We start from the raw sequence: 24,783 nt of genomic DNA on the forward strand, positions 1-24,783 counted from the left end.
AACTTAGTCATACATTTTGTGTAAGGAAAAAGCAAAATGGAGAAAACAAAACAATTTTTTCTTTGTGTTGTAAAAAGTATTTCTGTTCAATAACCTTTCTATAAATAGCAGAATATACTCATGATAGGCCTGACATTGTACATGTAGTCCAAGAACTACAGACTGTTGGAAATAATAGTCGTTTTTCACACATGAATGTAGCGCAACGCGTACACGCATTTTGCGTGCATACTTTTTTTTTGCTGAAAAGTTGCATATTATGAATTTTGATGTAAAATTCTGAATTTTGGACATCAAAATTCTGAATTTGTAAAATCAAATGTTGGGAGGTCTGCTCGGTATAGTGAAATGCTTAGTTTTGCATTCAACCTGGCTGTACACAAGTATCGCCATGTGTTGGCACCGACAAAGCTACAAACATATCGCAGTCGTATCTCCTGCCTGCCGCCTCACTTGGCAGCAGCCCCTCCCCCCGTCAGCTCCCCCTTCGTTCATCAGTGATAGGAGCAGAATTAGGCCATTCAGCCCTTCAAGTCTGCTCCGCCATTCAGTCATGGCTGATCTTGATGTATTCAAGAGAGAGTTAGATGTAGCTCTTGGGGTTAAAGGAATCAAGTGATATGGGGAGAAAACAGGAACAGGGTACTGATTTTGGATGATCAGCCATGATCAAATTGAATGGCGGTGCTGGCTCGAAGGGCCGAATGGCCTCCTCCTGCACCTACTTTCTATGTTTCTATCTATCTTTCCCTCTCAAACCTATTCAATAGACAATAGACAATAGGTGCAGGAGTAGGCCATTCGGCCCTTCGAGCCAGCACCGCCATTCAATGTGATCATGGCTGATCATTCTCAATCAGTACCCCGTTCCTGTTTTCTCCCCATACCCCCTGACTCCGCTATCCTTCAGAGCTCTATCTAGCTCTCTCTTGAATGTATTCAGAGAATTGGCCTCCACTGCCCTCTGAGGCAGAGAATTCCACAGATTCACAACTCTCTGACTAAAAAGGTTTTTCCTCATCTCTGTTCTAAATGGCCTACCCCTTATTCTTAAACTGTGGCCCCTGGTTCTGGACTCCCCCAACATTGGGAACATGTTTCCTGCCTTAATAATCTTATACGTTTCGATAAGATCCCCTCTCATCCTTCTAAATTCCAGTGTATACAAACCTAGTCGCTCCAGTCTTTCAACATATGACAGTCCCGCCATTCCGGGAATTATTCTCATGCATTCTCTCCATAACCCCTGACACCCGTACTAATCAATCTCTGCCTTACATATATCCATTGACCTGGTCTCCACAGCGGTCTGCGGCAATGAATTTCACAGATTAACCACCCTCTGAAGAAAAATCAACTCCTTTCAAAAATAAAGTCCTTTTATTCTGACTGTGCGGCCTCTGGTTCTAGACTCTCCCAGTAGTGGGAACATCCTCTCCACATCCATACTATTCAGTGAGTTTCAATGAGGTCCCCCTACCCCCTCATTCTTCTAAACTCCAGCAAGTACAGGCCCAGTGCAGTCAAACGCTCACCGTATGTTAACCCACTCATTCCTGAGATCATTCTCGTAAACCTCTTCTGGACCCTCTCCAGCGTTCTCGGCGCCAGGTCCCCCTGATAGAACCGTACAACGCAGAAATGTTTTGGAATTTATTTCCAATCCCCCGTCCCAAATGTCCGTTTCATGCCGACAGCAACAAGAAGACGAAGCGTGGCACAGCGCAGCCGAGCGACAGGGAGGAGCCTTGCACCAAGCGGCGACGGCGGATCAGACGGCCTCAGTCAGACAGCAGCGACGAGGACGGTAAGATCACACCCCCGCGGTAACTAATGTGGGTCCATTAAGACAAATGTGGGTCCCTTGAAAACAGAAATAGGAGAATTTAATATGGGGAACAAGGAGATGGCAGCACGGTGGTGCAACGGTAGAGTTGCTGCCTTACAGCAAATGCAGCGCCGGAGACCCGGGTTCCATCCTGACCACGGGTGCTGTCTGTACGGAGTTTGTACGTTCTCCCCGTGACCTGCGTGGGTTTTCTCCGAGATCTTTGGTTTCTTCCCACACTCCAAAGATGTACAGGATGTAGGTTAATTGGCTTGGTAAATGTAAAGATTGTCCCTAGTGGGTGTAGGATAGTGTTAATGTGCGGGGATCGCTGGTCGGCGAGGGCCGAAAGGGCCTGTTTCCTGGCTGTATCACTAAACTAAAGGTTACTTTGGATCTGTCTTCACTAAGGAAGACACAAACAATCTCCCTGATGTACTAATGGCCAGAGGACCTAGGGTGACGGAGGAACTGAAGGAAATTCACATTAGCCAAGAAATGGCGTTGGGTAGACTGATGGGACTGAAGGCTGATAAATTCCCTTGAAATTGTGGACGCGTTGGTGATCATTTTCAGGATCAGTTCCTGTGGATGTGTGGGTAACTAATGTTATCCCACTTTTTAAGAAAGGAGGGAGAGAGAAAACGGAATTATAGACCAGTTAGCCTGACATCGGTGGTGGAGAAGATGCTGGAGTCAATTATAAAAGATGAGTTAACGGCATATTTGGATAGCAGTAACAGGATCGTTCCGAGTTAGCATGGATTTACGAAGGGGAAATCATGCTTGACTAATCTTCTGGAATTTTTTGAAGATGTAACTAGGGAGAGCCAGTGGATGTGGTGTACCTGGAATTTCAGAAATCCTTTGATAAGGTCCCACATTGGAGATTAGTGGGCAAAATTAGAGCACATGGTATTGGGGGTAGGGTACTGACATGGATAGAAAATTGGTTGGCAGTCAGGAAACAGAGTAGGGATTAACGGGTCCCTTTCAGAATGGCAGGCAGTGACTAGTGGGGTACCGCAAGGCTCGGTGCTGGGACCGCAGCTATTTACAATATACATTGATGACTTAGATGAAGGGATTAAAAGTAACATTAGCAAATTTGCAGATGACACAAAGCTGGGTGGCAGTGTGAACTGTGAGGAAGATGCTATGAGGTTGCAGGGTGACTTGGACAGGTTGGGTGAGTGGGCAGATGCAGTTTAATGCGGATAAATTTGAGGTTATCCACTTTAATGGCAAGAACAGGAAGGCAGATTATTATCTGAATGGTGTCAAGTTAGGAAAAGGGTAAGTACAACGAGATCTGGGTGTCCTAGTGCATCAGTCACTGAAAGGAAGCATGCAGGTACAGCAGGCAGTAGAGAAAACTAATGGAATGTTGGCCTTCATAACAAGAGGAGTTGAGTATAAGAGCAAAGAGGTCCTTCTGCAGTTGCATAGGGCCCAGTCTGACCACACCTGGAGTATTGTGTGCAGTTTTGGTCACCAAATTTGAGGAAGGACATTCTTGCTATTGAGGGAGTGCAGCATAGGTTGTCCAGGTTAATTACCCACAGTCCAACAATAAGAGCAATAAAAATAAGCAACAACACACACAATCACAAACCAACACAAAACAAAAAAAAGAAACATCCATCACAGTGAGTGTAAGAAAATAACTGCAGATGCTGGTACAAATCGAAAGTATTTATTTCACAAAATGCTGGAGTAACTCAGCGGGTCAGGCAGCATCTCAGGAGAGAAGGAATGGGTGACGTTTAGGGTCGAGTGAGTTTCCATCACAGTGAGTCTCCTCCAGTCCCCTCCTCACTGTGATGGAAGGCCAGAATGCCTTTTCTCTTCCCCTGCCATCTTCTCCCGCGGTCAGGCTGTTGAGGTTGCCACATTCCGGGCGGTGCCGGACGGTGATAAGGGAATAACGTTTAGTGCAAGGTAAAGCCAGTAAAGTCCGATCTAGGATAGTCCGAGGGTCACCAATGGCTTGGATATCGTTTATTCAAAAAATATCTGAAAAAGTCGTATAAGAAGTTATATAACGTCATAAGATTCCGCAGCACAGAAACGTGCCCTTTGGCCTACCCTGTCCGTGCTGACCAAGTTAGCATAACGGGCGAGTCCCCGGTACCATCCTGATCCTGGGTGCTGTCGACGTGGAGTTTGTACATTCTCCCGGTGACCGGGTGGGTCTCCTCCAGCTGCTCCGGTTTCCTCCCGCATCCAAAAGACGTGCATGTTTGTCGGTGAATTGGCCCTCTGTAAATTGCCCCCGAGTGTGTAGAGAGTGGATGTGAAAGTGGGATAACGTAGAACTAGTGTGAACGCGTGATCAATGGTCACCATGGGCCTAAAGGCCTGCTTCCATGCTGAATCTCAATGTTGCCCAGCTTACCAGTTCGGAGGGTAAGAGGCTGTTCCTGAGTCTGGTGGTGCACACTTTCAAGCATCTGTACCTTCTGCCCGACATGAGCATGGAGGAGGAATGACCAGGGTGAGTGAGACTCCTATCTATCTTGTTGGTAGGACCAGATAGACCATATCTGGTCAAGGACCAGTGGACATAGGTTCACGGTGAAGGGGAAAAGATTTATTAGGAATCTGAGGGGCAACTTTTTTCACACAAAGGGTGGTAGGTGCATGGAACAAGCTGCCAGAGTAGGTAATTGAGGCTGGGACTATCCCAACGTTTAGGAAACAGTTAGACAGGTACTTGGATAGATCAGGTTTAGACCAAAAGCAGGCAGGTGAGACTAGTGTAGCTGGGACACGTTGGCCGGTGTGGACAAGTTTTGCTGAAGGTCCTGTTTCCACTATATCACTCTATGACTTCTCTAACTTAGCAGTTTAACTCCCCCTCCCATTCCCAAACTGACCTTTCTGTCCTGGGCCTCCTCCATTGTCAGAGTGAGGCCCAGCGCAAATTGGAGGAACAGCATCTCATATCTTGCCTGGGTAGCTTACACCCCAGCGGTATGAACATTGACTTCTCTAACTTCAAATGGCCCTTGCTATCCCTCTCTCTCCATCCCCTCCCCTACGTAGTTCTCCCACCAGTCTTAGTCTCTGACTACATTCTATCTTTGTCCCGCCCCCTCCCCTGACATCAGTCGGAAGAAGGGTCTCGACCTGAAACATGACCCATTCCTTCACTCCAGAGATGCTGCCTGACCCGCTGAGTTACTCCAGCATTGTGTGTCTACCTTCACTCTATGACTCTGTGAATTCATAAGACATAGGAATAAGACATATTATTAGGCCATTCGATACTGTCGAGTCTACTCTGCCATTCGATCATGGCAGATCTTTCCCTCTCAGCCCCATTCTCCTGCCTTTTCCCAGCAACTATTCCGGACTGTCAAAGCCGCCACAGCCGGACGTAAAAACAGCTTTTCTCCACGAGTAGTTTCACTCCCATGTTTAAACAGTAATGTTGTATTCTTAATGTTTAAATATTTTATCCTTTATTCTTAATTGTTTACCGTATGTTCGTGTTGTTACTTGCGAGCGGAGCACCAAGGCACACTCCTTGGCCAACAAACGTATTCATTCATTCATCCATCATTGATGACCTTTGAGTTTGGTATCGTGACCCAACGTTAAGCACGTGTGTGAAGGGGTAAACAACTGCCCTTCAAGTCACTCGGTGTGTTTTGCTTGGGCTGCAGTGATAGCGGAATCCCCTGAAACCTTTGATGTGAAAACGCCGTCGCCAAAGGGTGAGGCCGCAGCGGGTGAGGAGGAAGCATCGCCACCGAGCTTCTCAGAGTCAGCGGCGAAGGCAGCCCGTTGGCAGAGTGCAGAGGGCACTGAGGTAATGGGCTTTTTCTCCCCCACCGCCTCTCCTTGCAGACTTCACCTATAACAGGGGTGGGCAACCTTTTTGTTACTGCGGGCCGGATCATGAATTAATGAACTTATCTCACATAAGTTATCTTACATAAAAAAGCAAAAATATAGTGTCGTGACCCGGAGATAGCGGATCACGTGGTATAAATGCAGTTATGATCGATTTATTTTCAATTGGCGATTGAGAGATGACGTGGCGTGGATTACGTACGCCTCTGTATGTCACAGCAGGGAAGTCGATTGGTCTGTTGTGTCTCCTGCCGAAAGGGGTCTTTTCTTTTGTTAAGGTGTGCGTTGTGCTTCTGATTTGTCTTTCATTCCTTCTTCTAATTATTTCATTTTAGATTTTTAGATTTAGAGATAAAGCGCAGAAACAGGCCCTTCGGCTCACCGGGTCCGTGCCGCCCAGCGATCCCCGCACATTAACACTATCCTACACCCACTAGGGACATTTTTTACGTTTGCCCAGCCAATTAACCCACAAACCTGCACGTCTTTGGAGTGTGGGAGGAAACCGAAGATCTCGGAGAAAAACCACGCAGGTCACGGGGAGAACGTACAAACTCCGTACAGACAGCACACGTAGTCGGGGTCGAACCTGGGTCTCCGGCGCTGCATTCGCTGTAAGGCGGCAACTCTACCGCTGCGCCACCGTGCCGCCCGGGTCTTTGGTGAAACGATGGGTTAGAAAATAAAAAATAATTACAGGTTTTTATGAGGGAATATTATTCTTCTTTTGATTTTTTTTCAACCTTTTAAAACTGCAAAAATCATTATTAACTCACGGGCCGTTCATAAGGAGGCGGCGGGCCGGATTTGGCCCGCGGGCCGTAGGTTGCCGACCCCTGATCTATATTATTCAGCTTGGTCAGGCCTGGGTAGAGCGGAGAAGCAGTTCCCAGTGGTGGGAGAGTCTAGGACCAGAGGGGGCGCAGCCTCATAATAAAAGCACGGTGGCACAGCAGTAGAGTTGCTGCCTTACAGTGCTTGCAGCGCCGGAGACCCAGGACGGGACTACAGGTGCTGTCTGTACGGAGTTTATACATTCTCCCCGTGACCGCCGCGTGGGTTTTCTCCCAGATCTTTGTTTCCTCTCCACACTCCAAAGACGTACAGGTTTCAGAGACATACAGGTTTGTAGGATAATTGGCTTGGTGTACGTGTAAATTGTTCCTGGCATGCGTAGGATAGTGTTAATATGCGGGGATCGCTGGTCGGCGTGGACTCCGTGGGCCGAAGGGCCTGTTTCCATGCTGTATCTCTAAAACTAAAAGGACATACCTTTAGAAAGGCGATGAGGAGGAATTTCTTTAACTCGAGTGTGGTGAATCTGTGGGATTCATTGCCACAGACAGCTGTGGAGGCCAAGTCATTGAGTATTTTTAAAGCGGAAATTGACAGAATCTTAAGATCGACACAAAGTGCTGGAGTAACTCAGCGGGTCAGGCAGCATCTGTGGAGAACCTGGATAGGTGACGTTTCACAGAGTGCCGGAGTAGCTCAGCGGGTCAGGAAGCATCTCTCCGGTTAGTTACGAAGTCTTTGTGACAGATTCTTGATCAAACGTGAAGGCCATGCATAAAGTGAATGCTCACGATATTTTTCCTGGTTGTGGAGGATTCTAAAACTAGAGGGCGCAGGCTTAAGGTGAGAGGGGAGAGATTTAAGAGGTCAGATACGGACTACCCTCTGAGTGGAAAAGTTGCCCCTTGATCATGGAAACATAGAAAATAGGTGCAGGAAGAGGCCATTCGGCCCTTCGAGCCAGCACCGCCATTCATTGTGATCATGGCTGATCATCTACAATCAGCAACCTGTGCCCAACTTCTCCCCATATCCCTTGATTCCACTAGCCCCCAGAGCTCTATCAACTCTCTCTTAAATTCATCCAGTGAATTGGCCTTCACTGCTCTCTGGCAGAGAATTCCACAAATTCACAACTCTGGGTGAAAAAGATCCTTCTCGGTGAGGGTGTTGAGGGTTATAGGGAGAAGGCAGGAGCATGGGGTTTTAGAGGGAAAGATAGATCAGCCACGATTGAATGGCGGAGTTGATTAGATGGGCCAAATGACTTATGAACTGATGATCAATCGTGAAGGCCATGCATAAAGTGAACGCTCACGATGTTTTTCCCGGTTGTGGAGGATTCTAAAACTAGAGGGCGCAGGCTTAAGGTGAGAGGGGAGAGATTTAAGAGGGAGCTCGGGGGCAACTTTTCCACTCAGAGGGTAGTCCGTATCTGAAATGAGCTGCCAAAGGAAGTTATAGAAATGGATACAACTATGACTTTCATAAGATATTTGAACAGATATATACAGTGCCCTCCATAATGTTTGGGATAAAGACCCATCATTTCTTTATTTGCCTCTGTACTCTACAATTTGAGATTTGTAATAGAAAAAAATGACAAGTTAAAGTTAAAGTGCACATTGTCCAGATTTTATTAAAGGGTATTTTTATACATTTTGGTTTCACCATATAGAAACAGGCCTTTCGGCCCAACTTTCCCACACTGACCAACATTAGGCATGTTGGTCAGTGTGGGCAAGTTGGGCCGAAAGGCCTGTTTCTACATGCATTGCATTTGGCCCATATCCCTCATGCTTTTGATGCCATTCATAAAGTCAATACAAACTGTCCTATCCACGTTCCTGTCTAAATGGTTCTAAATTCATTACATTACTGGAGGAATGGTTAACATATCAAGTTTTTTTTTTGTTTGTATTTTTTTCGGCTTGCAGACAAAATCGACGATAGACACAAAAAGCTGGAGTAACTCAGCAGGTCAGGCTGCATCTCTGGAGAAAAGGAATAGGCGACGTTAATGGTCGAGTCCCTTTGTCAGACACTGAAGAAGGGTCTAGAACCGAAACGTCACCTATTCATTGCAGCCTGACCCGCTGAGTTACTCCAGCATTGTGTGTGTATCTTCGGTTTAAACCGGCATCTGCGGTTCCTTCCTCGAACAAAGTCGACTTATGGCTGTCTGTAAAAAGCAGGAACGGGGTACTGATTGTGGATGATCAGCCATGATCGTATTGAATGGCGGTGCTGGGTTGAAGGGCCGAATGGCCTCCTCCTGCACCTATTTTTCTATGTTTCTAACTGAAGCTGTTCTTCACCTGATGGGAGCTTTAGACAGGAGTGTTCACTGATTAGCATTATCACCAAAGATAATAGAGCAGAGCAAGATAGACCACTAGACACTAAAAAAACGTAGTACGTCACGGCGGCCATTTTAGTAGGCAGAAACGTGCAGAACATTTAAAAAGAAAAATATCAAAAATCTGTGAATTGATAGATGAGATCATTTTTGCGTTTTAATGGTATCATCACACATACTGTTCCCCCAAAACACTGATTACACTACGAGAGGCATAGCGAACGTCGGGTTTTGCTTACTAAAATGGCGGACGTTACGCTCCTTTGCGTACTACACTTCAGTATAGGCGATTTCAACGGAGTGGTCCATCTTGCTCCTCTAGTATCTTTGGTTATCACCACCCCACACCTTTCTTTGTTCTCTCCTAGAAGGCGGGAGGAGCGAAGATCAGGAAGCAGCACCGAGTTCTCAAAAACAAGACCTTTCTCAATGCAGAGGGTGAATTTGGTAAGATTCAACTCGCAGCTCGTGGAGACGCAAGGAACAGCCGATATTGGAATCTTAGGACGGTCACGGCGCAGCGGTAGAGTTGCTGCCTTACGGCGAATGCAGCGCCGGAGACCCGAGTTCCATCCCGACTACGGGTGCTGTCTGTACGAAGCTTCTACGTTCTCCCCTTGACCTGCTTGGGTTTTCCCCAAGATCTCTGGTTTCCTCCCACACTCCAAAGACGTGCAGGTTTGTCGGTAGACACAAAATGCTGGAGTAACTCAGCGGGTCAGGCATCATCTCGGGAGAGAAGGAATGGGTGACGTTTCAGGTCGAGACCCTTCTTCAACTCGAGATGCTGCCTGACCTGCTGAGTTACTCCAGCATTTTGTGTCTACCTTCGATTGTAAACCAGCATCTGCAGTTCTTTCCAACAGGTTTGTAGGTTAATTGGCCTCTGTAAAAGATAATCCCACTTTCCCGCATTTGGCCCATATCCCACTAAACTTTCCTTACGCATGTATCTATCCAAATGACTTTTAAATGTTGTTATAGTGCCTGCCCCAACTACCTCCTCCAGCAACTCGTTCCATATATCCACCATCCTCTGTGTGGAAAATGTTGCCCCTCGGGTTGCTATTAAATCTTGCCCCTCTCATCTTAAACTTGTGTCCTCTGGTTCTTGATTGCCCTACTCCGGGTAAAAGACTACATTCATCCTATCCATTCCCCTCATGATTTTATAGTCAAGTCAATTTTATTTGTATAGCACATTTAAAAACAACCCACGTTGACCAAAGTGCTGTACATCTGATTAGGTACTAAGGGAAAAAAATGAAACATACAGTAGCACACAAACAGTTCACAGCACCTCCTCAATGAGCCTCAAACGCTAGGGAGTAGAAATAGGTTTTGAGCCTGGACTTAAAGGAGTCGATGGAGGGGGCAGTTCTGATGGGGAGAGGGATGCTGTTCCACAGTCTAGGAGCTGCAACCGCAAAAGCGCGGTCACCCCTGACCTTAAGCCTAGACCGCGGGATAGTGAGTAGCCCCAAGTCGGCCGACCTGAGGGACCTGGAGTTAGAGAGGGGGGTTAGAAGATTTTTGATGTAGGGGGGGGGGGGAATGTCCATTATACACCTCGATAAGACCAGCCTGCCACACTGCAATGCATAGTGTGAATCCTATAATAAGAAAACATCTTATTTTAGGATGGGACAGAGACACAGTGGTAGAGTTGCCGCCTGACAGTGCCAGAGACCCGGGTTCGATCCCAACTATGGGTTCTGTCTGTATGTCGTTTGTACATTCTACCTGTGACCGCATGGGTTTTCTCAGGGTTCTCTGGTTTCCTCCCACTTTCCAAAGACTTGCGTGTTTGTAATTCTCTGCCACAGAGTGGAATTCTCTGCCGCAGAGGGCAGTGGAGGCCAAATCACTGGATGGATTTAAGAGAGAGTTAGATAGAGCTCTAGGGGCTAGTGGAATCAAGGGATATGGGGAGAAGGCAGGCACGGGTTACTGATTGTGGACGATCAGCCATGATCACAATGAATGGCGGTGCTGGCTCGAAGGGCCGAATGGCCTCCTGCACCTATTTTCTATGTAAGTTCATTGTCAGGTGTAAATTGTCTAGGATAGTGCTAGGGTTATCTCTGGTCGGCGCTGACTCGGTGGGCCAAAGGGCCTGTTTCCTCGCTGTTTCTCTGAAGTAAAGTGTAAAGTAAAGATTGCGCATCTCTTCTTGCCCTCTACAGTGACGGAAAAGGTTTACCAGAACGAGTCGTGCACCGACAGCGAGGGCGAGCTCACAGCCAAACCACAAGCGCACAAACCAGCCGAGGCCAAGAGCACGGGGGGGGTGAAAGAGGAACGGAAGGGGCAGAAGGAGAAGAAGTCGCCAGCCTCCGTCCGAGCTGGCAAGCAGGCGTCCATCATGGGGTTCTTCAAGAAGGCAACCTAGCGCCAACACTCTTGGCAGCCCTACCGAGCCGGCGTCACGGTGAATGGAGGCACCACCAACCGGAGCTCAGAAAGCTAACTTCATAACTAATTGTCATGCTTCCAAACACAACAGCAGAAGCTCTACTCTAGGAGATCTGAATCTAAGCACATTGTGTGCTAAGACTGGGCAACTTGGACAAGAAGTGCACTTCAAAAAATCTTGACTATAACGTGGCTTGCAGTCGGAGTAGGTTCTCTTTTGCATGTTTAAACATTGTTCGTATGCTGCCTCGCATTTCTGTGAGTACTTTCTTCCCCTCTGGTTTCCAGTGAACTTTTAGTAAGCCTATCGATGAGACTATCCTCAAACCTCATTGCGGCAATTGTTGGTAACACATGTTTTTAACACATGCCTGTCTATATACAAGTGATAGCCAGCAGATGGCAAACTTCAGCCATCTCCATGGCCAGGTCAATTTCTGTGTTTAGCTTTTAGATTCAAAGGGAATCTTATTTTTTTTAAAGAAAAATGCATGTCAGTCGAACGGATAAGCTTAGAAACAAGAAAGGACAGATGCTGGTTTACAACAAAAGACACAGTGTGCTGGAGTAACTCGGCGGGTCAGGCAGCAACTCTGGAGAACATGGATAGGTGACGTTTTATGATTGGACCCATCCTCAGTCTGGTAATGGGTAGTGACTCGAAATCATCACCTATCCATGTTCTCCAGAGATGCCGCCTGGCCCACTGAGTTACTCCAGCACTCTGTGAAACGTCACCTGTCCATGTACTGCAGAGATGCTGCCTGGCCCGCTGAGTTACCCCAGCACTTTGTGTCTTTTTTGTTGTTGTTGGGAATCAATAAGTGAATTCAATGATACTTAATACGGCACCTGCAGTTCTGTGTCTAATTATTTGTGCACTTTGGCAGAAGGTTGTCTGCGGGTGACTATGGCTTTGCGGTGTTCTGATCATCATTAAGTGACACCAACCATGGACTTCGTGCAGACCTCTGACACCTGTGGAGGATGGTGGTGGTGGTGGTGGTTTGGGATGTTCTGCTGATGAAAAGTCCTCATTCTTCCAGCAGCCATTTGCTGAATTAAATTGGCTGTGAATAAAGATTTTTTTTAGGAAAATAAATAAATGATCTTGTGAGTGTGGTTTTAATAATGCATCTCTCTCTCGAGATTAATACACCGATAGATGGATCTAGAGATGAATGGGGCGTCTCGGTGGCGCAGCGGTAGAGTTGCTGCCTTACGAAGCGGGTTCGATCCCGACTACGGGTGCTTGTTGGTACGGAGTTTGTACGTTCTCCCCGTGACTGCGCAGGTTTTCTCTGAGATCTTCGGTTTCCACCCACACTCCAAAGACGTACAGGTTAGTAGGTTAATTGGATTGGTATAAGTGTAAATTGTTCCTAGTGTGTTTAGGGCAGTGTTAATGTGTGTGGATCGCTGGTCAGTGCGGACACTTGGGCTGAAGGGCCTGTTTCTGTGCTGTATCTCGAAACTAAACAAAACCGCCAACCTCTCCCTATACCTCAGGCCCTCAAGTCCTGGCAGCATTCTCGTAAATCTTCTCTGCACTCTTTCCAGCTTAGACAATAGACAATAGACAATAGGTGCAGGAGTAGGCCATTCAGCCCTTCGAGCCAGCACCGCCATTCAATGCGATCATGGCTGATCACTCTCAATCAGTACCCCGTTCCTGCTTTCTCCCCATACCCCCTCACTCCGCTATCCTTAAGAGCTCTATCCAGCTCTCTCTTGAAAGCATCCAACGAACTGGCCTCCACTGCCTTCTGAGGCAGAGAATTCCACACCTTCACCACTCTCTGACTGAAAAAGTTCTTCCTCATCTCCGTTCTAAATGGCCTACCCCTTATTCTTAAACTGTGGCCCCTTGTTCTGGACTCCCCCAACATTGGGAACATGTTTCCTGCCTCTAATGTGTCCAATCCCCTAATTATCTTATATGTTTCAATAAGATCCCCCCTCATCCTTCTAAATTCCAGTGTATACAAGCCTAATTGCTCCAGCCTTTCAACATACGACAGTCCCGCCATTCCGGGAATTAACCTAGTGAACCTACGCTGCACGCCCTCAATAGCAAGAATATCCTTCCTCAAATTTGGAGACCAAAACTGCACACAGTACTCCAGGTGCGGTCTCACCAGGGCCCGGTACAACTGTAGAAGGACCTCTTTGCTCCTATACTCAACTCCTCTTGTTACGAAGGCCAACATTCAATTGGCTTTCTTCACTGCCTGCTGTACCTGCATGCTTCCTTTCAGTGACTGATGCACTAGGACACCCAGATCTTGTTGAACATCCCCTCTTCCTAACTTGACACCATTCAGATAATAATCTGCCTTTCTATTCTTACTTCCAAAGTGAATAACCTCACACTTATCTACATTAAACTGCATCTGCCATGTATCCGCCCACTCACACAACCTGTCCAAGTCACCCTGCAACCTTATTGCATCTTCCACACAATTCACACTACCCCCCAGCTTAGTATCATCTGCAAATTTGCTAATGGTACTTTTAATCCCTTCATCTAAGTCATTAATGTATATCGTAAATAGCTGGGGTCCCAGCACCGAACCTTGCGGTACTCCACTGGTCACTGCCTGCCATTCCGAAAGGGACCCATTTATCCCCACTCTTTGCTTTCTGTCTGTCAACCAATTTTCTATCCATGTCAGTACCCTACCCCCAATACCATGTGCTCTAATTTTGCCCACTAATCTCCTATGTGGGACCTTGTCGAAGGCTTTCTGAAAGTCGAGGTACACCACATCCACCGACTCTCCCCTGTCAATTTTCCTAGTTACATCCTCAAAAAATTCCAGTAGATTTGTCAAGCATGATTTCCCCTTCGTAAATCCCTTAATAACCCTTCCTATAGCAGAGTGACCAAAACTGGACACAATACTCCAAATTCGGTCTCGCCAGCGTCTTCTACAACTGTAACATAATGTCCCGACTTTTATACTCAATACTTTGACTGATGAAGGCCAATGTGCTTAAAACCTTCTCTAGCACCCCATCTTCCTGTGACACCACTTTCAGGGAACTATGTACCTGTACTCCTAGATCCCTCTGCTCAACAACACTCCGCAAGGCCCTGCCATTCACTGTGAAGGTCCTGTGACTTCCCAAAATGCAACACCTTGCACTTATTTGCCCAACTGATCAAGATCCTGTGGTATTTTTTAATAACTATCTTCATTATTTACGATATCACCTACTCCAGCTTCATTTGTCTGCAATTCGCTGCCACAGAAGGCAGTGGAGGCCAATTTACTGGATGTTTTCAAGAGAGAATTAGATATAGCTCTTAGGGCTAACGGAATCAAAGGATGTGGGGAGAAAGCAGGAATGGGGTACTGATTGTGGATGATCAGCCATTATCATATTGAATGGCGGTGCTGGCACAAAGGACCGAATGGCCTACTCCTGCACCTATTTTCTATATTTTTATATTTCTATTTGCAAACTTGCTAATCATTGCCTTGTATATTCTCATCCAAATCATTGCTGTATACCACAAATGGGAATGAGCCCAGCACCAAACTAGAGGCACACTAGTCACAGGCCTCCAGTCTGGAAAATAATAATAATAATAATGCATTACATTTGTATAGCGCTTTTCTAAACACTCAAAGACGCTTTACAGGGTTTACTAAAACATAGGAAAAAAAATAATAATAAGTAAACGAACAGAAAAGGAAAACTAAGATGAGGTGACGGTCAGTGGTTGAAGGCAGTGTTGAACAGGTGAGACTTCAGTGATGTTTTGAATGTGGTGAGTGAGGAGGAGTCTCTGATGGTTTGAGGTAGTGAGTTCCAGAGGGTGGGAGCAGCGATGGAGAAAGCCCTGTCCCCCCGGGATCTGAGTTTGGTCCGGATGGGGGGGGGGGACAGGAGGTTAGCAGCAGCAGAGCGGAGGGTATGGGTGGGAGTGTGTCTGTGGAGGAGGTCAGTTAGGTAGGATGGGACCAGGTTATGGAGGGTTTTGTAGGTCATGAGGAGGATTTTGTACTGGATTCTCTGGGGGATGGGGAGCCAGTGGAGCTTGTAAAGGACAGGGGTGATATGGTCACGGGTCGGGGAGTGGGCGAGTAGACGGGCAGCGGAGTTCTGGATGTATTGGAGTTTATTGATGATTTTTGAGGGTGAACCATAGAGGAGGCTGTTACAGTAGTCCAGACGGGAGGTGATGAAGGCGTGGATGAGGGTTTCTGTAGCTGTGGAGGAGAGGGATGGGCGGAGACGGGCGATGTTTTTGAGGTGGAAGAAGGCTGTCTTTGTGATGTGTTTGATGTGTTTGTCGAAGGAGAGGGTTTGATCAAAGATGATTCCAAGATTCCGGATGTGAGGGGAGGTGGATACTGGGAAACCATCAATGTTGAGGGTGAAGTTGTGGGTGGATTTGGTGAGCGTTTTTGGTCCAATGATGATGATTTCAGATTTGTCACAGTTTAGTTTGAGGAAATTGATTTGAAGCCAAGATTTTATTTCAGTGATGCACCCTTCCACTTTCATGGTCAGTCCTCCCTGGACCAACTTGTGAGAGAAGGAATGGGTGACGTTTTGGGTCGAGACCCTTTAGACTGATCTGACCCGAAACGTCACCCATTCCTTCTCTCCAGAGATGTTGCCTGTCCTGCTGCGTTACTCCAGCATTTTGTGTCTATATATTGATTTAAACTAGCACCTGCAGTTCCTTCCTACACATTTCCCCTGTGCTCTGACTGTACAATGTTCCACCCCAGTGACATCATGAATAGGAGCATTGGGGAGGGGGGAGGGGGAGGGGGAGGGGGGTGCGGGGCAAAGAGGGGTTGGTTTAGGGGCTGGGGAGCTACGCACCATTCATCGTGAACGGGGTAAAATGCCGTAAAGAGCCGTTCCTGGGCAGCTGCCTGCCAGACTGCCTTTCAGAGTGGAAACGAGGTGGGTGAGTTCAGGGAGTGCTCAGCCAACTCTGTGCAAAGCACAGAATTGACCAGACATTTGACCTTCGAGATCTTTGAATTGACAGAATGTCTTTAATGTAGAGAAATACACTGATGAGCCAAAACATTATGACCACCTGCCTAATAATGCTGTTGGTCCTCCATGTGCTGCCAAAACAGCGCCAATCCGCCAAGGCATGGACTCCACAAGACCCCTGCCGTTTTGTGGTTTGTCCCTCCTCGGACCACTGTCGGTAGGTACTCACCACTGCTGACCGGGACCACCCCACAAGCCTTGCCGTTTCGGAGACGCTCTGACCCAGTCATCTGGCCATAACAATTTGGCCCTTGTCAAAGTCAGTTGTAAATCTGTGGAATTCTCTGCCTCAGAAGGCAGTGGAGGCCAATTTTCTGAATGCATTCAAGAGAGAACTGGATAGAGCTCTTAAGGATAGCGGAGTCAGTGGGTATGGGGATAAGGCAGGAATGAGGTACTGATTGAGAATGATCAGCCATGATCACATTGAATGGTGGTGCTGGCTCGAAGGGCCTCCACCTGCACCTATTGTCTAAAGTCGCTCAGGTCTTTACTCCTGCCCATTTCTCCTGCATCCAAAACATCAACTGACTGTTCACTTGCTGCCTAATATATCCCACCCCTTGACAGCTGCCATTGTAACAAGATAATCAATGTTATTCACTTCGCCTGTCAGTGGTCATAATGTTTTGGCTGATTGGTGTATCTTCATGTGTCATCGCTCTGGCCATGATGGCAGGAGATTGCAGAGAGTTCTAGATGCAGCCCAGTCCATCTCACAGACCATTGACTCCATCTACACTTCACGCTGCCTAGAGAAAGCAGCCTACATGATGGCTACAAGAAGGATCCCAGGAATGAGTAGGTTAACATATGATGAGCGTTTGTCGGCACTAGGCTTGTACTCGCTGGAGTTTAGAAGAATGAGGAGGGGACCTCATTGAAACTTACTGAATAGTGAAAGGCCTGGATAGAGTAGATGTGGAGAGGATGTTTCCACTAGTGGGAAAGTAGGACTAGAGCTCATGGCCTCAGAATTAATGTTCCTTTAGGAAGGAGATGAGGAATTTCTTTAGTCAGAGGGTGGTGAATCTGGAATTCTTTGCCACAGAAGGCGGTGGAGGCAAAGTCAGTGGATATTTTTAAGGCAGAGATAGATAGATTAATGTGGGTGTCAGAGGTTATGGGGAGAAGATGGGAGAATGGGTCTAAGAGGGTGTGATAGATCAGCCATGATTGAATGGCGGAGTAGACTTGATGGGCCGAATGGCCTAATTCTACTCCCGTCACTTATGATCGTATGAACATAATCAAAGATGTCCCACCCCGGCCATTCCTCCTCCTGTTGTTCAGAAGGTACGGACACTTGAAAGCACGCACCACCAGGAACAGCTTCTTCCCCTCTGTTATCAGGCTTCTGAACGGTCCTTCCATAAGCTAGGGTACTGTCCGAATCACCTCAACCCCATTGCGGACATTGGACTTTGTCTCTGGAACTGATGCGCTACAATGCTGAAAACTATATTCTGCACTCTGTATCTTCCCCTTTGCTCTACCTATTGTATTTGAGTTTGACTTGGTTGCATTTATGTACAGTATTAGCTGATCGGACAGTTGTCAAAACAAAGCTTTTCCCTGTACCTCTGCATGTGACAATAATAAACATAAACCACAGAAGACATAGGGACAAGGCAAAGTCCTAAAAGAAGAGGTGACCAAAGATTTATGGAGAGGATTTCAGAGTTTATTCTGATTTACAGCAATTAGCTAATCCTTTCTGTAATGTGTAGTGAGGGGTCATATTCTGATCCACTCAAACCAGCTAGTTTTTAGAAGCTAGGCTCTTTCACGTAGTCATGACCAGCTTATGCAGAGGATATTTCAGCACAGGGACAGGGCTCATAGCCCACTGTGATGCCAGTCTAATTAATTCCACCTGCCCACAAGTGTTTTCACAAAATGCTGGAGTAATTCAGCGGGTCAGGCAGCATCTCAGGAGAGAAGGAATGGGTGACGTTTCGGGTCGAGACCCTTCTTCAGTCTGCCTACAAGTGGTCAGTTGTAGAGTCATACAACTTGCCCACGCCGACCATGTCCCATCTGCACTAGTCCCACCTGTCCACCTAAACCTACCTGATCTCCCAGTTATTAAACACTTTAACTCCCCCCCTCCCATTCCCACACTGACCTTTCTGTTCTGGGCCTCCTCCGTTGTCAGGGTGAGGCCCAGCACAAATTGGAGGAACAGCACCTCATATTTCGTTTGTGCAGCTCACACCCCAGCGGTATGAACATTGACTTCTCTAACTTTACCTTGCTTTCCCTTGGCATCCCTCCCCCTTCCCAGTTCTCCAACCAGTCTTACTGTCTCCGTTTACATTTTATCTCTGCTATGTTTTCACCTTCTCCCAGCTAGCAATGATTATTTCTACATTATCCTTGATCTCCATTCCCTTTGTCCTGTTTTCACACCTTACACTTCCTTATCTATGTATCTCCCTCTCCCCTGACATCAGTCTGAAGAAGGGTCTCGACCCGAAACGTCACCCATTCCTTCTCTCCAGCGATGCTGCCTGTCCCACTGAGTTATTCCAGCATTTTGTGTCTATCTTTGGCTTAAACCAGCATCTGCAGTTCCTTCCTACGCATTCTTACATAGCTTTAAGAAGTAGATCATAAGTGATAGGAGCAGAATTAGGCCATTCAACCCATCAAGTCTATTCCACCATTCAATCGTGGCTGATCTATCTTTCCATCCTAACCCCATTCTCCTGCCTTAACCCCTGACACCCGTACTAATCAAGAATCTGACAATTTCCATCTTATAAATACCCACTGACTTGGCCTCCACAGCCTCTGTGGCAAATAATTCCACAGATTCACCATCTTCTAACTATAGAAATTCCTCCTCATCTCCTTCCTAAAAGAATGTCCTTTAATTCTGAGGCTGTGACTTCTAGTTCTAGACTCTCCTACTAGTGGAAACATCCTCTCCACATCCACTCTATCCGAGCCTTTCACTATTCTGTACGTTTTCAACTTCTCTCCCCCTCACTCCCTCTCCCCCTCACTCCCTCTCCCCCTCACTCCCTCTCCCCCTCACTCCCTCTCCCCCTCACTCCCTCTCCCCCTCACTCCCTCTCCCCCTCACTCCCTCTCCCCCTCACTCCCTCTCCCCCTCACTCCCTCTCCCCCTCACTCCCTCTCCCCTCACTCCCTCTCCCCCTCACTCCCTCTCCCCCTCACTCCCACCCCCTCACTCCCTCTCCCCCTCACTCCCTCTCCCCTCACTCCCTCTCCCCCTCACTCTCCCACACTCTCTTTCCCCCTCACTCCCTCTCCCCCTCACTCCCTCTCCCCCTCACTCCCTCTCCCCCTCACTCCACACTCTCTTTCCCCCTCACTCCCTCTCCCCCTCACTCCCTCTCTCTTTCCCCCCCTCGCTCCCTCTCCCTCTCCCCCTCGCTCCCTCTCCCCCTCGCTCCCTCTCCCCCTCGCTCCCTCGCTCCCTCTCCCCTCGCTTCCTCTCCCCCTCGCCTCCTCGCCCCCTATCACTCACTCGCCCCCTCACTCACTCTCACCCCCTCACTCACTCTCATCCACTCACTCTCACCCCTTCACCCTCACACTCCCCTCTCACCTCTCCTGTCTTGTCTTGTTGATACTCCACCAGCCGCTGCTGTTGGGCTATAAACGTGCAATCCCTCATGCATGGAGTTGCAGATTTAAAATTTAGTGTTTGCAAGCCACAGTTTAAAAGATTTACTATCAGCAGCAGATTCTATATGCCGTGGCAAAGGATTCCAAACAGGGATGATTCTGGGGTACAGCTAGTAGCAGAAACAGTCTTTGTTGGTCTTGATGGTTATATAATTCAAGGATTGGTTTAGTCGAGTTCCTGGTGTGTTGTTCCGACTATGAAAGATGGGCAATGTTGGATGGAGCTAATGAGTGGGTTTCTTTGTGGACTGCAGTAAGCCTGGATATTGTACAGCATCTTTGGAGGGTGTCCCATTTGAGTTCATGAAGCATTTCTGTGACACTACTGGTCCTTCTATAGTCACCGGTTACAAACCTGGCAGCTCTTCTCTGGACCTTCTCAGGTCTCCCCCTCACCCCCACCAACTAACTCCCCCTCACGCCCAAGCCCACCCCCACCAACTAACTCTCCCCCTCACCCACACCAACCAACTCTCCCCACCAACCAACTCTCCCCTACCAACCAATTCTCCCCTTCACCCCCACCAACTAACTCCCCCCCTCACCCTCACCAACTAACTCCCCCCCTCACCCTCACCAACTAACTCCCCCCCCTCACCCTCACCAACTAACTCCCCCCCTCACCCTCACCAACTAACTCCCCCCCCCTCACCCCCACCAACTAACTCCCCCTCACGCCCAAGCCCACCCCCACCAACCAACTCTCCCCTACCAACCAATTCTCCCCTTCACCCCACCAACTAACTCCCCCCCTCACCCCCACCAACTAACTCCCCCCCTCACCCCCACCAACTAAGTCCCCCCTCACCCCCACCAACTAACTCCCCCCCTCACCCTCACCAACTAACTCCCCCCCCTCACCCTCACCAACTAACTCCCCCCCCTCACCCTCACCAACTAACTCCCCCCCCTCACCCTCACCAACTAACTCCCCCCCCTCACCCTCACCAACTAACTCCCCCCCCCCTCACCCTCACCAACTAACTCCCCCCCCCTCACCCTCACCAACTAACTCCCCCCCCCCTCACCCTCACCAACTAACTCCCCCCCTCACCCCCCGAGATCACCCCCTGGAATTTAGAAGGATGAGAGGGGATCTTATTGAAACGTATAAGATTATTAAGGGGTTGGACACGTTAGAGGCAGGAAACATGTTCCCAATGTTGGGGGAGTCCAGAACCAGGGGCCACAGTTTAAGAATAAGGGGTCGGCCATTTAGAACGGAGACGAGGAAAAACCTTTTTCAGTCAGAGAGTTGTGAATCTGTGGGAATTCTCTGCCTCAGAAGGCAGTGGGGGCCAATTCTCTGAATGCATTCAAGAGAGAGCTAGATAGAGCTCGTAAGGATAGCGGAGTCAGGGGGTATGGGGAGAAGGCAGGAACGGGGTACTGATTGTGGATGATCAGTGAGGGGGGAGGGAGTGTGTGGGGAGGTAGTGAGGGGGGAGGGAGGTAGTGAGGGGTTGGGAGGTAGTGAGGGGAGGGGTAGTGAGGGTTGGGAGGTAGTGAGGGTTGGGGATGTAGTGGGGGGGGGTTGGAGAGGTAGTGAGGGGGGTTGGGAGGTAGTGAGTGGGTAGTGAGAGGGTTGGGAGGTAGTGAGGGGTTGGGGATGTAGTGGGGGGGGTTGGAGAGGTAGTGAGGGGGTTGGGGAGGGTAGTGAGGGGTTGGGAGGTAGTGAGGGGTTGGGAGGTAGTGAGGGGTTGGGATGTAGTGGGGGGGGGTTGGAGAGGTAGTGAGGGGGGTTGGGGAGGTAGTGAGGGGGGTTTGGGGAGGTAGTGAGGGGGGAGGGGAGGTAGTGAGGGGGTTGGGGAGGTAGTGAGGGGTTGGGGAGGTAGTGAGGGGGTTGGGGAGGTAGTGAGGGGGAGGGGAGGTAGTGAGGGGTTGGGAGGTAGTGAGGGGGAGGGGAGGTAGTGAGGGGGTTGGGGAGGTAGTGAGGGGTTGGTGAGGTAGTGAGGGGTTGGGGAGGTAGTGAGGGGGAGGGGAGGTAGTGAGGGGGTTGGGGAGGTAGTGAGGGGGTTGGGAGGTAGTGAGGGGTTGGGGAGGTTAGTGAGGGGGTTGGGAGGTAGTGAGGGGTTGGGGAGGTAGTGAGGGGGTTGGGGAGGTAGTGAGGGGTTGGGGAGGTAGGGAGGGGGAATGAGTGAGGGAGAGTGAGTGAGTGGGGAGTTAGTGATGGGGGGAGGGAATGAGTGAGGGGGGATCACAGTGAATGGCGGTGCTGGCTCGAAGGGCCGAATGGCCTCCTCCTGCACCTATTGTCTATCAGCCATGATTGAATGTCGAGGGTTAGACTCGATGATGGGCTGAATGGACTCCTTGCCCCCCCCCCCTCCCCCCACACACGCACACACACAGGGGCGCGCGCCCGCCGCCAGCGCGCTCCCGACAAGCAACAAGATGGCGGCGTGGAGCGAGAGCGGGAACGGAGCGCGGGCCCGGCGCGGGCGGCAGGCAGCGGCAGCGGCGGCGGCGGCAGCGCGACCCGAGACCCAGGCTCAGGCTGCGGCCCAGGCCCAGGCCCAGTCCGGGGACTCCGGGCCCCTCGGGCCCCCGCTCTGCGGCCGCTGCCGCGCCGCGCCCGACGCCGCCCTGGGCCTTGGCCTTGGCCTGTGCCTCTCCTGCCCGCTCTGTCGCCGCAGCCTCAGCCGCTCCGCAACCGCCACCGGCGCCGCCACCCTCTGGCAGCCGGGCCGCCGGAGGAAGCAGCGAGACCCGCGGCGGCAGCAGGAGGCCGAGCCCGGTGAGGGGGGCAGGGGGGGGGGGGCGGAGAGGCCTGGTCTCCCCTCACTCACTCACTCACTCACTCACTCACTCACTCACTCACTCACTCACTTCACTCACTCACTCCCTCACTCCCTATCCCCCCCTCACTCCCTCTCCCCCCCCTCACTCCCTCTCCCCCCCTCACTCCCTCTCCCCCCCCTCACTCCCTCTCCCCCCTCACTCTCCCCCCCCCCCTCACTCCCTCTCCCCCCCCTCACTCCCTCTCCCCCCCTCACTCCCTCTCCCCCCCCTCACTCCCTCTCCCCCCCCTCACTCCCTCTCCCCCCCCTCACTCCCTCTCCCCCCCTCACTCCCTCCCCCCCCCTCACTCCCTCCCCCCCTCACTCACTATCCCCCTCACTCCCTCCCTCTCCCCCCCTCCACTCCCTCCCCCCCTCACTCCCTCTCCCCCCCTCACTCCCTCTCCCCCCCCTCACTCCCTCTCCCCCCCCTCACTCCCTCTCCCCCCCCTCACTCCCTCTCACCCCCCTCACTCCCTCTCCCCCCCCTCACTCCCTCTTCCCCCCTCACTCACTGTCCCCCTCACTCCCTCCCCTCCCCCCCCTCATCCCTATCCCACACTCCCTCTCCCCCCCTCACTCCCTCTCCCCCCCTCACTCCCTCTCCCCCCCTCACTCCCTCCCCCCCCTCACCCCTCACTCCCTCTCCCCCCTCACCTCTCCCCCTCACTCCCTCCCCTCACTCCCCCTCATTCCCTACCCCTCACTCGCTCCCCCTTCTCTCCCTCCCCTCACTCCCTCCCCTCACTCCCCCCTCATTCCCTCTCCCCCCTCACTCACTCCCCCTTCACTCCCTCCCCCTCACTCCCCCCACATCACTCCCCCCTCATTCCCTACCCCTCACTCGCTCCCCCCTTCACGCCCTCCCCCCTTCACTCCTCCCCCTTCACTCCCTTCACTCCCTCCCCCCTTCACTCCCTCCCCCCTTCACTCCTCCCCCCTTCACTCCCTCCCCCCTTCACTCCCTCCCCTTCACTCCCTCCCCCTTCACTCCCTCCCCCCTTCACTCCCTCCCCCCTTCACTCCCTCCCCCTTCACTCCCTCCCCCTTCACTCCCTCCCCCCTTCACTCCCTCCCCCTTCACTCCCTCCCCCTTCACTCCCTCCCCCCTCACTCCCTCGCCCCCCCCACTCACCGCCCCCCCACTCACCGTCCTCCTTCACTCCCTCTCCTCTCACTCTTCATCCACCTCACTCGCTCCTTCCCTCACCGCCTCTCCCTCCATTCCCCCCACACTCCCCTCTCCCTCTCCCTTAACTAACTCTCCCCTCACCCCCTCTCCTTTCCCACCCATCTCCCTCACTCACATCACCGTCACTCCCTTTCCCTCACTAACTTCCCTCACTCCCTCTTCCTCCCCCTAACTAACGCTCCCCTCACCCTCCATTCCCTCACCCCCTCCATTCCCTCCTCACTCCCTCTCCCCTCCTAATCCTTACTAACTCTCCCCTCACCCCCCCATTCCCTCCCTAGATTCTCCCTCCTCCCCTCCATCCCTCTCTCCCCTCCATTCCTCCCTCACTCCCCTCCCCCCCTCCATTCCCTCCTCACTCCCCTCTCTAGATTCCCCCTCCCCTCCATTGCCCCCTCACCCCCCCACCTCCACAGTCATCACCTCCCTCTCTAACCCCACCTCTCTATCCCCACCTCTCTCCATCCCCTCTCACACCCCCCCCCCACTATATTCCCCCACCCACCCTTTCTCATTTTTCCCCCTCACCGTCCTCATTTCCCCCACTCTCTCCATTCCCCCTTCCCCCCCCCCCACCCCCACAAAGTGTGGCGGAAGTCCTGGAGTTACAGTGTGAACGACAAGTTTAACGTGAGCGGGGTGGAAGATGTGAAAACGGAACTAGCCGATGGTTTTGCAATTCTTATTTCATATTTGCTTTCCACGTAGATCATTTAGGCCCAAAACGCCAGTATCACAGCTGCCCCATTAGAACCTTCCCTATCATCCACCCGTGTATAACGCTATAATCTATGGAGATTAGATGAGAAGTGATGTCGGGCAGTCACGGTGGCGCAGCGGTAGAGTGGCTGCCTTACAGTGAATG

At 50.4% G+C, this 24,783-nt stretch overlaps 3 protein-coding genes across 5 annotated transcripts in view; all 3 read left to right on the forward strand.

Moving 5' to 3' along the window:
• The window catches only part of pold3 (polymerase (DNA-directed), delta 3, accessory subunit), a 37,792-nt gene extending 25,482 nt beyond the window's left edge, over positions 1–12,310 (forward strand). For 2 of the 3 annotated variants that reach the window (XM_078401944.1, XM_078401946.1), the window contains exons 9-12: positions 1,698–1,807; positions 5,500–5,645; positions 9,212–9,290; positions 11,030–12,309. In XM_078401944.1, coding sequence (XP_078258070.1) covers positions 1,698–1,807; positions 5,500–5,645; positions 9,212–9,290; positions 11,030–11,235 — 541 coding nt within the window. In that variant the 3' untranslated portion in view covers positions 11,236–12,309. Of the gene's footprint in view, positions 1–1,697; positions 1,808–5,499; positions 5,646–9,211; positions 9,291–11,029 lie in introns of all 3 variants that reach the window. The other variant, XM_078401945.1, reaches the window with a different exon arrangement.
• The window catches only part of LOC144595021 (E3 ubiquitin ligase Rnf121), a 239,684-nt gene that overhangs the window by 24,321 nt on the left and 190,580 nt on the right, over positions 1–24,783 (forward strand). The window lies entirely within an intron of this gene.
• The window catches only part of rnf169 (ring finger protein 169), a 26,254-nt gene continuing 23,803 nt past the window's right edge, over positions 22,333–24,783 (forward strand). The window contains exon 1 of the mRNA XM_078401938.1: positions 22,333–22,683. Coding sequence (XP_078258064.1) covers positions 22,341–22,683 — 343 coding nt within the window. The 5' untranslated portion in view covers positions 22,333–22,340. The remainder of the gene's footprint in view (positions 22,684–24,783) is intronic.

The sequence above is a fragment of the Rhinoraja longicauda genome, chromosome 7 (assembly GCF_053455715.1).
Source record: "Rhinoraja longicauda isolate Sanriku21f chromosome 7, sRhiLon1.1, whole genome shotgun sequence".
Taxonomy (NCBI): Eukaryota; Metazoa; Chordata; class Chondrichthyes; order Rajiformes; family Arhynchobatidae; genus Rhinoraja; species Rhinoraja longicauda.